The 12,704-nt window shown below is 41.1% G+C and overlaps 1 protein-coding gene across 1 annotated transcript in view; it reads left to right on the forward strand.

Annotated features, from left to right (window-relative positions):
* KY (kyphoscoliosis peptidase) overlaps nt 1-12,704 on the forward strand; it is a 106,627-nt gene that overhangs the window by 33,267 nt on the left and 60,656 nt on the right. Inside the window, exon 5 of the mRNA XM_069108698.1 lies at nt 2,726-2,788. Within this exon, the coding sequence (XP_068964799.1) occupies nt 2,726-2,788 (63 nt within the window). The remainder of the gene's footprint in view (nt 1-2,725; nt 2,789-12,704) is intronic.

A 12,704-nucleotide genomic window follows, 5' to 3' on the forward strand; every position in this document is an offset into this window, starting at 1 on the left:
TAAATTCAGGAGGGAGGAGACTAGACCTAGAGCCCAGGAGATCCCATTCCAAGGCCCTGGAGTCTACACTCGGTCCTATATTCTTTTGGGGGAAACAAGAAAAATATATAGAACACCTGAGCTCAGTTGCATCCGAAGCCTTGCATTGGGAAGGCTGATCTCCAGAAGGCTGATGACTCGGATTTCCTTCTCTGTAGTTAGTTGCCTGGAACTGTTTCCCATATTCACTATACCTGCGTCTTCTAATTTTCTATATATTTGTGGGGAATTCATATCATTTGGGTGGGAGGAATGTATTACATCCCCAAATCTGTTTCATAGACTGGTGCGTGGGAGACTCATCTGGCTGCATCACTTGTCTGGTTTCTTTCTGTACAGATGTATTTGGTGCTCAGGGAGGAGATTACTCTAGTCTCAGAGGGAGGTGTCAATTGAGAAAGCTGAACTCAGCTGCTTCCTGGATTGACATAGCTCCTTTCCTGAAGCAGACACTGAGAAAGGAACAAAAATAATTGCAGGATAGCCTTGAAAACAAGATCCAGTGTTCAAATCTACCCCATCTTCTTTCTAGAGGGGAAAAAAAAAGTGTCAACAAAGTCATGTGCTCATCCCCCACTTCAGTCAGTGCCGCACCTAAAAACTGAAGACTGTTTTTATTCATTTTTAAACCCCTCTCCACCCTCTTCCACCCTAAATAAAAAAAGGAGAAAAGTCACAATTCTTATAAGAAGTAAGCATAGCCAAGCAAACCAAATCCAACTCATATGTCATGTCCAAAAATGCACGGCTCACTTGACATCTGGAATCCATCCCCTTTGTGGCAGGAGGTGGGAGTATTGCTTCTTCATTGGTCCTCTGGAATCATGGTTGGTTATTGCTTCCATCAGAGTTCTGTACAACATAGTAGTTACTGTAGAGACTATTCCCCTGGTTCTGCTCACTTCACTGACTTCATAGAAGCCTCCCCAGATTTCTCTGCAACTATCCCCTTTCTTTTATCGTTTTTTTAATAGTCTTTTATTTTATTTTATTTTAGCATTCATTTTTCAAATTCTCAGTTCCAAATTCACTCTTGCCTGCCTGTTCCTCCCCCACCCATTGAGAAGACAAGCCATATGATACTCATTGATACATTTCCTATCTTTTGACAGTGTAATTCTCCAATGGATGAAAACTCTTTTTGTTTCCAGTTCTTTGCTTCAACAACAAAAATCTGTTATAAATATGTCTGCACATATGGGTCTTTTGCTCCTTTTATCTCTTTTTTCTTAATTTCTTGGGACATAGGCCTCATAAGTGATGTTACTGGATCAAAGGAGGGACTGATATGGGGTATAGTTCAAAATTGCTTTCCAGAATAGATGAGTCAATTCACAGCTCCACCAACAGTGCACCAGTGCATCTGTGTTCCCACAGTATCTCCAGAATTTGTAATTTTCCTTTTTAGTCATCTTTGCCAATCTGATAGGTGGGAGGTGGAACCTCAGAATTATTTTAATTTGGGTTTCTCAAACTATTAATGATTTGGAGTATTTTGGAGCTCGAATTTCCTTCTTTGAAAGCTGCCTTTTATCTATTGGGGGATGGCTGTCATTCTTATATATTTGAATCAGCTTCTTATGTATCTTAAATATGAGACCTTTAGCAGAGAAACTTGTAAAGATTTTTTTTTTCTCCCAGTGAACTGCTTTCCTGCTAAGTTTATATTTCTCCTATTTTTAAAGCCTAGCAGAAAAGAATTTACAAACTCCTTCAGTGTCCCTTCCAATAATTGTGAGGGCCCTGCCAAAAGTTTTTGAATCTAACTTAAATAACTTATGTTGCTCCTTAAACATCTTTTGCCTTATTTAGCCCTTCCGTGAGGTGAGGAACAGCCGGTCATTTTCCATAGCGCAAAAACCTTTAATGTGCAATACTTGAAAAAAGTGATTAGATTGCCCTTTGATTTTCCTGTTTTCTTCATCTTTTCCTTTTTTCTGACTTTCCTTTTCCCTTCTCTATTTCCTTTGTTCCTTTCATTTTCCTTTCCTCTTCCTTTTTGTTTTTGTTCATGGTCAGATCTATTGAAGACCTTAGTTTGTAAAGAGGCCAAGGTGCCTCACTGCATCTGGAGCCATCTCCAGTTGGCCTGATCTATACCTGGCCACTGGACCCAGATGGCTCTGGAGGAAAAAGTGAGGTTGGTGATGTCACACAGACCTCCCTCACTTAAATCCGATTCACTTGCATGTCATGGCATCATCTCCCTGATGTCATGGTCCTCTTTGAGAATGAAGGGCAAACAGCAACAACAATTCGTGGTCAATTCTTAGAGCACCTATTCAATCCAACAAAAATGTATGAGTACCTACAAAGAGTGAAGCCAATGTGCTAAGCCCCATCTGGAATACAGAGATTAGTGGGGCACTGTCCCTGTCATCAACGTTCCTGGAGTTTAGTTGATTATATAGAAAGCTAAAAGTAAATCCTTTGATCACAAATAATCTCTAATCACCCACTGAATAAATCCTTCCCTCTTCTTCCCCATTCATTCTCTCCCACCTTACCCAGGAAGAGTCAACAAGTTGTGAGTTGACTGGTGCCAATTTTGTACTGTTTTTTCTTGATCTGTACTAATGAGGAGACTAAGGGCAAAAGTGTAAATAGAAACCGGAAGCAAGTATATTACTAAATGTGTAGCTGAGAATTGCTTATACTTGAATCACCGACATTTGGAATTTTGTAGGTTTTCAAGGCGATCGGAATGGAAACACAAGGCCACAACAGCCAGGAGGGAAAGATGCCCATGGTAAATATCGGTCAAGTCATACAGTATTTGTTCATTATGTTCAGTTTGCCAAGTATTTAGTAAGTGCCTACTGTCTATGATACACTGTATGTTCTAAGTTCTGGGGAAAAATATAAACATAAAGAATAAATAATCCCTTTCTTTGAGAAGCACATAGTCTAGTAGGGGTCATAGATCATGTCCAAATGACTATAATTCATAGAATCCCATAAGTAAATGAATGGAAGAAGCAAATGGATGAAGTACAAAATGCTGTCACATCAGATAAAGGAAGCTTCATATTTGACTGGGACATCAGGAAAAGTTTTATGAAAGCATCGGTGCTTGAGCTGGGCCTTATAGAACAAGTAGGATTCCAAAAGGTAGGGAAGGGCAACAGGATGGGAGGGGAGTCAATACATAGGAAAAAACAAAAGCAATGGGGCAGCTAGGTGGCACAGTGAATAGAGCACCAGCCCTGGAGTCAGGAGGACCTGAGTTCAAATCTGGCCTCAGACACTTAACACAAAACTAGCTATGTGACCTTGGGCAAGTCACTTAACCCCAATTGCCCTGCCTTCCCCCCTCCCAAAAGCAAAAAAATAAAATAAAAAAGTTTATAAATAAATACAAATTAAATAAATAAATAAAATAAGTTTTGGGGCAGCTAGGTGGTTCAGTGAATAGAGCACCAGTCCTGGAGTTAGGAGGACCTGAGTTCAAATCTGGCCTCAGACACTTAACACAAAACTAGCTGTGTGACCTTGGGCAAGTTACTTAGCCCCAGTTGCCCTCCAAAAAAAAGCAAAAAACAAAAGCAGTGACCCAGAGGTGGGAAAGCACAATGATTGCAATTGTTTTGTTGTTCATTTGTGTCTGACTCTTCATGACCCCATTTGGGGTTTTCTTGGCAGAGATGCTGGAGTGTTTTGCCATTTCCTTCTCTAGCTTATTTTACAGATGAAGAAACGGAAGCAAATAGGGTTAAGTGATTTGCCCAGGGTCACACAGATAGTAAGTGAGGCCAGATCTGAACTCAGAAAGAAAAGTCTTTCTAACTTCAGGCCCAGCACTCTATCCATTACTCCACCTGTTTGCCAGTTCTGTTTAACTGTAGCATTAACTGTAGAGATAAGATAAGTCTAGAAAGGTCAGTTGGAACTCCTGTGTAGAGAGCCTTGAGTTCCAGGGCTAAAGACATTGAACTTTATTCTAAAGTGATGAGAGACCATTAAAGGCTTCTGAGCATCAAAGTATCAAAATGGCATCTGAGAAAGAGGAAGGTTAAGGTTAATCCAGCAATCAAGAAATGTATGGGATGGCTTGGAAGAAAGACTAAGCCAAGTAAGAGCTAATTAATTCCTTAACTAGGTAAGGTCTCATTGTGGAAAATACATTTAAAATAGTAGCCATATAAAAATGCCTGATTTATGACCCCATATTTCAATGGTATGAAAAAAACTATGTTAAATTTAAAGGCATTATTAGTTTAAATATATTATTAAACATCAACTATATAAATATACCTTGCTTTAGAAGGTAAGTTAACAAAGCAAGTTGGTCTCATGGAAAAAAAATACCAGACTGAGAGCCAGAAGGGCTCCCCAACCAGCCCTCTTGTCCATTCCCTTTCCCTCTGTGGATCTCAGTTTCCTCATCTGTAAAGAGAGAGAAATCATCTCCGTTAGAGGCTCCCCAAGGCTCCTTCCAGTGCTAGTGTTCTGTGTTTCTCTGTGTTAAATATAGTTAGCTTTATTCCATGCATTTTCTATGATTTGAAATCAGATCAACTTGGTTAATGCCACAGATATTTTAAATGTATTTATGCACAAAATATTTGGGTAGGGGTGCTATGCCTCTGAGCCTTATATAATCTGTACAGAGGGGAGATTTAATGAGGCATAAATCATTATAGGGTTTTAAAATATGCAGATATTATGAAATGGAACGGAGAAAGAGTGAAGCTAGTAACAGTGTTTTCAACCTCATTTTAGAAATGTCATCCTTCTTCCAAATGGAAGGGGAAAAAATCCTTCATTTTCCGAGCTATATTGAGCAGAAACCTGTTAAATGTGTAAATCCACTTTCCATCCATTTAGGTCAATGCAATGGCCCTTGTCAGAGAAAACCTGATAGATGTTGACTATAGATACAAAAATCTGTTAAAGAGGGCAGGGGTGAGGGGAAGGGAAGGTAAAGCAGGTAGGTTTCATTTCCCTGGGGTTTCCAGCTATCCAGCAGGTGTTGCCCAATATTCTTTGTCACCTAGGAATCTAGGGACTGGACCTCATCTTCTGTCGATCCCCGTTCCTTCTTCCTAAATAAAAATTATCCTCCCCATTTGAGGATAATAATAACAACAATAATTATTAATAATACCTCCCATTATTGTGGCACTTTGTGATTTATAATAGTGCTTCCCTCATAACAGCCTTGTGAGGTAGGGAATACAAGGGGTCATTATCTCCCATTGTACATATGGAGAAACTGTGGCTTACGGACATCAATTTGCCTATGTTCACAGTATGTAAATATCAGAGTCCATGCCTTAAACTCCTGACTCACAGTCCAGTGCTTTCTTTTTCTATACCATGTTTCCTTCCCCTCGTATCTGTACATCACATTGCAGTTTACAAAGTTACTTTTATGTACAATATCCAATCAACCAGTCAACAATCATTTACGAAATATTTACTATGTGGCAAGTGAAAACTATCCTTACTTTCAGGAGGTTTGCAGTCTAGCTGATGGAAACAACATATACATATATAGCATCATACAAAACGGACATAAGACAATTGTGAAGGGAAGGCACTGGGAGAATCATGACCTTCACCTTCCTGCAGAAGGAGGAGCTTCAGCTGAACAAGCTGGACAACTGAGGCAAAGGAACAGAGGCAGGAGGTGGGAGGGACCACAGTAAGGCCAATTTGGCCTGACTGAAGGCAGATCAGTCTTTCCACTTGTTTCTTACAATAGCCTTAGAGATAAACAGGGCCCATAGTGTTATTAACATTTTACAGATGAAGAAACCAAGGCTGAGAGGTCACATGGTTAATGATCGGGTCAATAGGTCCTCAAACCTAGGTCTCCTAATTTCTGATTCATGCCCTTTCCATTCCATCAGTCTCCTGGCTCTCTTGTAGAGAGATACCAGCCTAGGTTTATGAGAATTACGTCCACCTCCTCAGACAGCTGAGGAATGAAACTCTGAAATCGGAAGGGCAAGTGTGTCACTGGTAATACCTTGAATAATAAATCTGTGAGACTCCTTCCATCATTTCAAAAGGGAAAAAACAGTATACACACACACACAGAAAACGAGTATTCTCTGAGGCTGATCCTCTTGTCTGCAGATGATCCCTTTCACTGTCATAAGAAGTAGATATCTTAGAATTTAGGTGTATTTTTTAGATCGTGGACAGAGCTTGACCTTGCATTAACTCTTGCCTGATTACTACAACCCCTCATTGAAAGAAGTCTTTAAAACTGACAGTGTATATGTCGTGCTCTAAAATTCAGTGACATTATCCCAAGAGGAAAGTAAAAAGGTGATCATCTAGGTGCAGGGCCACCTCTGGACTTTTGTACCAGTGAAGCCCCAGAAATACTCATGGGACACAGACGCAAAATCAGAATGTAAAAACTGAAGAGAACCTTTAGAGATCACACAGACTAAACCTTCTCATTTTTTCAGAGGAAGAAACCCAGGCTTAGAAATGGGGAAGAAACAGGCCCAAGTTTACAAAGCTCGTAGTCGGCAGAATCAAAAGAGAAATGTTGACTGGGTTATAAATCAGCATCACACTGGGCAATGATAGAAATCTAATATGAGGAACTCACTATCTACTGAGCTAGACTGTTTCATTTTCAGATGACTCTAGTTATTTGGAAGTCCATTTTATTGAACCAAAATCTCCCTCTATGTAACTTCAAGGGGCAGCTAATATAGAGTGCTAGACCTGGAGTCAGGAAGACTCATCTTCCTGAGTTCAAAAATGGTCTCAGACACTTACTAGTTGTGTGACCTTGGGCAAGTTACTTAACCCTGTTTGCCTCAGTTTCCTCAGTTGTAAAATGAGCTGGAGAAGGAAATGGCAAACCAGTATCTTTGCCAAGAAAACCCCAAATGGGGTCATGAAGAGTCATATATGACTGAAAAGTGACTCAATAAAAATGCAACTTCTGCCCATTGATGCTCCTTTTGCCCTTCAGGGACAAGCTGAAAAAGACTAATTTGGATGCCAATTGTTAGTACAGCCAGACATTGACAAGAGAAGCAAGAAATCTTGTGTTTATTGAAATGCATTCTCCCTTTTCCTTTCTCCTCCTCCTCCACTGCTTGAACACAAGAAGATGATCCCACACTAGTCAGAGAGAACAAAGTGTATCCTACAGATCAGGAAACAAAGGAGCAATCAATTACTGAATCCTCAGGTTTATGCTTAATGTCTGTCTCTCCATGGAAGGAAATTTCCTGCTGGCTCACGAGTCTCCAAGTGGAACAGTGTCCTCAAATGACTCAATGCGGTTCTGGCCCTGTCCAGAGTCCTACTCCAGGGAATGTTTCTAAACTTAAGTCTCCGGAAGAACAAGCACTAGCCATAGGAGAAAGGGGCCCACTCTCCAAGAATCTGGGCATTTCTTTAAGGAGCTGACAGTTCAGAACATCAAAAACAATTCAAAGTTGAGTAGGAAGATGGAAATTGATTCTTTTCTAAATGGCTGGGATTTTTGGAAAGACTAGGGCAGGAAGTAGGGAAATCCCGATGGCTGGGATTTGTTTGTGTAGTTTTAATCCAGATGTGATTTCTTGGGCCAAAGGAGCACCCCAATAAAAAAAAAAGCTTCTACCAATGTGAGTCAGCATATGTTCTCTGACTCTTAGCCTTAGGACAGGGGTTCTTAATCTTTTGTGTCATGGAAGCTTTGGCAGTTTGGTGAAGCATAGGGGCCCCTTCTCAAAATAATGTTTTTACATACATAAAATACATAGGTTTACAAAGGAAACTAATTATATTGAAATTCTGTTGTCTAGCTTAAAGAAAAACAAATTTTTGGACCCCAGTTTAACAACCTTAGGGAGTTCCCTGGGATACTTAGAGCTTAGAAGTGGTACTTGGACCCAGGTCTTCCTGACTTTAAGGTCCCTCTTTCAACCACATCATCTGTCAGCTATACCATGCCTATCACCCCACACACCATGACTAAGATACAGAGCCTTGAGCAAAGACAACTTGATGATCTGGGTTTGAAGTAGTGCTCTAAAGAATGGGCATTAATTTGGGGGCAGCTAGGTGGTGCAGTGAATAGAGTACCGGCCCTGGAGTCAGGAGGACCTGAGTTCAAATCTAGCCTCAGACACTTAACACAGAAACTAGCCATGTGACTTTGGGTAAGTCACTTAACCCCAATTGCCCTCCAAAAAGCAAAAAAAAAATGGGTATTAATGCCACTACTGTCCATTGCCATCAAAGAGAGACATAATTTATCCCAAAGGGTGACTCCCCTCCCACTACCACCCTTCATTTCTGATATAATCACAGTGATACCAGGGATGATATTGAGTATGTCAGAGGATACACAGACGCTTTTGGATTTTACAGTGTTGGGAAAGATGTCACCCCTACCCTCACCCTCATTCATTCACTCAACAAATACTGAGCACTTGTCATGTTTATGCACAGACACTGGTCACTTGGGTCCTGGTTCAGGCTCAGCCAGCATCTGTGTGACTCTGGCTAATTCACTTCACCACTCTGAAACTCAACTTCCTGACTTCTCTAAAATGAGGGGGCTGGCCCAGAGGATCTCTGGGCTCTAACATTCTATGACTCTATGATTGATTCTATCATTCAGTCTGTAGACACTCCATAAATACTTGCTGACTGATCTGTCTGGAATAGTGTTGGGGCGGACCTACCTGGAAACAGGGAGATGAATGGTATAATCCCTCAATCTCCTGCTCCCTTTCTTCAACCCTCCCACATCCAGCCCTCCAAAAGAAGTAATAAATCTAGAAAGAAAGTGCTTTGTACTCCTATGCAACCTGTATCCAGGGACTTCAGATCTCCTCGCAAACATTAATTAGATTCTCTCCATGTCTCTATGAAATATGACCATCTACTGTTCTCCATTTTAGAGATGGATGGACTAAGATCTAAAAAAAAAAAGTGAAATTCCCTTGCTTACTACGGATGGACAGACAGTGTAGGGAAGAAGAGAGTTAGCCCACATCTTTTATATGTCTTAAGGGCTAGTGATCAGAAAGTTGGTCCTCCCACCCCCCACACATGGCTCTTAGATGCTTTTGTTTAGATTTAGTTTAGATGCCTTTGGAGCAGCAGGCACTGACCTCAACAATTCCAATCCTTCTGTGTGACTGTGTAGTTATACTCATCCCCTTTGCAATTTCCCCAGCTAGATTATTGGGGATAGGCAGGAAGAGGGCTATTAGCAGGCTCACTACTTCCTTCTCTCACCATCTACTCCTCAAAAAGGTCTGGAGCAGGAGAGTAGTGGAAAAGCAAAAAAGGAGAATAATAACCACCTCCATGCCTTCCTTTTATCTCTACCCTGTGATGTATCAGGAGGTAGTCCCTTGCCCAAGGTCACAATTGCGCAGGGATGGAGCCAGGAAAATAGCCCTGTCTTCCTGAATCCCAGCCACATTTTCTCTTCACTAGATCCTTCTGCCTCAGTAGGATGCAAAGATCTCTCAAGGGGATCATGGATGAAAAGATTTCTAAAGTACGTACCTTTTTCAGGACCCATATCTGGGGGTAGTAATGCTTTTTTTTTTTTTTTGGTACTTTTTTTTTTAAGCAATTGGGGTTAAGTAACTTGCTCAAGGTTACACAGCCAGTTATTTCTGGGTGTGGTGCTAAGTATCTGAGCTTGGATTTGATTCCCAGGTCATCCCGACACTGGGGCTGGTGCTCTTACTCACTAATCCACCTGGCTGCCCCTTGGGGGTAGTAACTCTTGAAATGGAAGGTATGTGAGCTATAAGCCAAAGGGCATGTGAACCAGGCAGCACTGGTCTAGTGACCAGATGAAAGTCACAGCTTTCCATTGCCAGGACTTAACCCTTCAGAAGGGTTGGAGCCCTTGGCAAGGGCATTCCCAGCACTGGAGTTCTCCTACCTTACTGCCAGGTAATCCCACAGAGTCACAATGGATCACAGTGACCACCGTTCCTTCTGCTGTTGTCCTCTAAGCTAATCAAGGCTGCCAGAGGTCTTTGTTCAATGACAGTTCCTAGGGTGTTTGCTGGTGTTTATGATTTAAGCAAAAAAAAATACAAAACCTAATATTCTTTCTTTTCTCCCATGCCTTCCCTCCCTGTCCTCCTGGCTTGGCTGGCAGTTCTATTCTCCTGGCCACTTTGTGCTGATCACAGCATTAGAGGGCATCCTCAAAGAGGCCTTCTCCCTGAAACATAAGGACAAAGCACTTCTGGGGTCAGGACTCTCTGTCAATGGCCATCCTAAAGTGCTTGGTAGTAATAAATTAAAATGCCCAGGTTTTTCTTAAACATCAAATTATTCTTTCATAGTGGTGAGAAGTTCAGCTTGCAACAATAGAGTATATTTTTGATGGAACAATTCCGTTCATTTCAACTCAGTTTTAATATAATGATCATCTACTAAGCACCATAGCCCCAGGAAGAGATACAGCAATGATCTAAGAGGTGTCTGCTGCCCTCATGGAGCTTACCATCAAATAAGAGATAGTTTTTCAAAGCTTGTTTTCACATTAGTAATATTCTTCTACCTTTTGCCTTCATTTTGCAAACTAGGTAATAAAATTGTATGGGTAGCCAAGTCTCAATTATTCAAGGATCCATTACTTAATTGGTCAATTATCTAGGACTTCTTTGACTTATAACCTCCTTGGGCTACCTACTTTCTGACCTTTTCCTGCATCATTAAGAGTTCAGTCAAGTCAGTTCACTCTACTCTTATTTAAATAGTTCTATCCCTTCCTCCTTCCCTCCCTCCCTCCATCTATCCAATGAACGTTAATTGAGCACCTGCCATGGGAAAAGTTTTAATAGGGGACAAAGGTAACTCTGGATAAAATTATGAAATAAGGATATTTTCTCTTGTAACCTACTATGCCCCTGCCAAAGCTCTCCTCTTTTATAGACTACCTCCGGACGCTTTACACAGTGGTTCCTCACCCTCCCAATTCTACCCATATGCCAACCTCAGTCCCAAAGCCCTGGACCTCTTTCTTTCTCCTCCATTAAGGAAACTTCTTTTATATCTCACTACCATAAAATTGCTTCAGAAAAGCTATCAGTTTGGAAATGTTCTGTTAAGCTGATTCATGTTGTAGTTCAGTTGTTTTCAGTCATGTACAAATCTTCGTGACTCCATTTTGGGTTTTCTTGGCAAAGATACTGGAGTGGTTTACCATTTCCTTCTCCAGCTCATTGTATAGATGAGATAACTGAGGCAAACAGCATAAAGTGACTTGCCCAGGTCACACAGCTAGGAAGTGTCTGAGGCCAGATTTGAACTCAGGCAGATGAGTCTTCCTCATTTCAGGCCCAGTACTCTATCCACTGTGCCACCTAGCTCCCCCTAAGCTAATACATACTAATTCATACTAAGGTGTTAATAGATCATTAACTTAATGAATCTCAGAATCAAGAAGTTAGGGGGGACCTTAAGGGATATCTAGTCCCATCTGTACCCACAAATCGTATTTGCTTAAATATTCTTAGAAAATGGTTTCCAGCCTTTGCTGATAAACCTCCAATGAGCAGAAACCCACCACCTTCCAAGGCAAATCATTTCACTTTTAGATAGTATTAATTGTTAGGGAGTTTTGTTTACCTTAAGCTAAAATGTGCTTCTGTGATTTCTACCCCTTTCCTCCTAATTCTGCACTTTGGGGTCAAGAATAACGAGCCCAAACCCTCTTCCACAAAAAGCCCTTCAGATACTTGAAGATAGCTGCCAAATCCCTTTTGAATCTTCTCCTTTCTTAGGCTAAGCATCCCCAATTCTTTTAAAGGGTCATAATCTAGAGGCAGCTAGGTGGTGCAGTGAATAGAGCACCAGCCCTGGAATCAGGAGGACCTAAGTTCAAATCTGACCTTGGACACTTGACACACTTACTAGCCATGTGACTTTGGACAAGTCACTTAACCCCAATTGTCCTACAAAAAAATTTTAAAAAAAAAGGATCATAATCTAGCATATCCTTCAGTTCCCTTACCATATAGATCAAACTCTGCTGGAAGCACTCTATCTTGTCTCAAAATATGGTGCCCATAACAAAAACACAATACTCAAGATATGGCCTGACCAAAGTGGGGTAATTTGCACGGTTTTTTCAGTTGTGTCTGATCCTTCGTGATCCCATTTGGGGTTTCCTTTGGCAAAGATACTGGGGTGGTTTGCCATGTCCTTCCCTGGCACATTTTACAGCTGAGGAAACTGAGGTAAACAAGGTTAAGTGACTTGCCTAGGGTCACACAGCTAGTAAGTGTCTGAGGCTAGATTTTAATTCAGTTCTTGACTCCAGGCCCAGGGTGCTGTCTCTACTGTGCCACCTAGCAGCCCCAGAGTGGAGTAGAACAGAGCTATTAAATTCCTTGTTTAGGACATTATGATTTTCTTAATGCAAACTAGAAAGCTTTTTTGGCAGCCCTGTCAGACTGCTGACTCATCTCCCATCTTTTTCACAGGAAGCACTGTCTAGACACACTAACCCTATCCTATATTTGTGAGGGTAGATTTTTTTAACCCAAATGTGGAACTTTACATTTATCTTTATTAAATTCCATCTGTCTTATCCCTGAGGCATGTAGATGTATGTATACAAATATATCACATATACCTATGCATCTATTGCATGTATACAAATATGTGGCAGCTAGTTGGTATAGTGGATAGAATGTCAGGCCTGACTCATCTTCCCG

Source organism: Petaurus breviceps, unplaced genomic scaffold, assembly GCF_028583685.1.
Source record: "Petaurus breviceps papuanus isolate PSGF00001 unplaced genomic scaffold, PetGlider_PUasm1.0 90424, whole genome shotgun sequence".
Taxonomy (NCBI): Eukaryota; Metazoa; Chordata; class Mammalia; order Diprotodontia; family Petauridae; genus Petaurus; species Petaurus breviceps.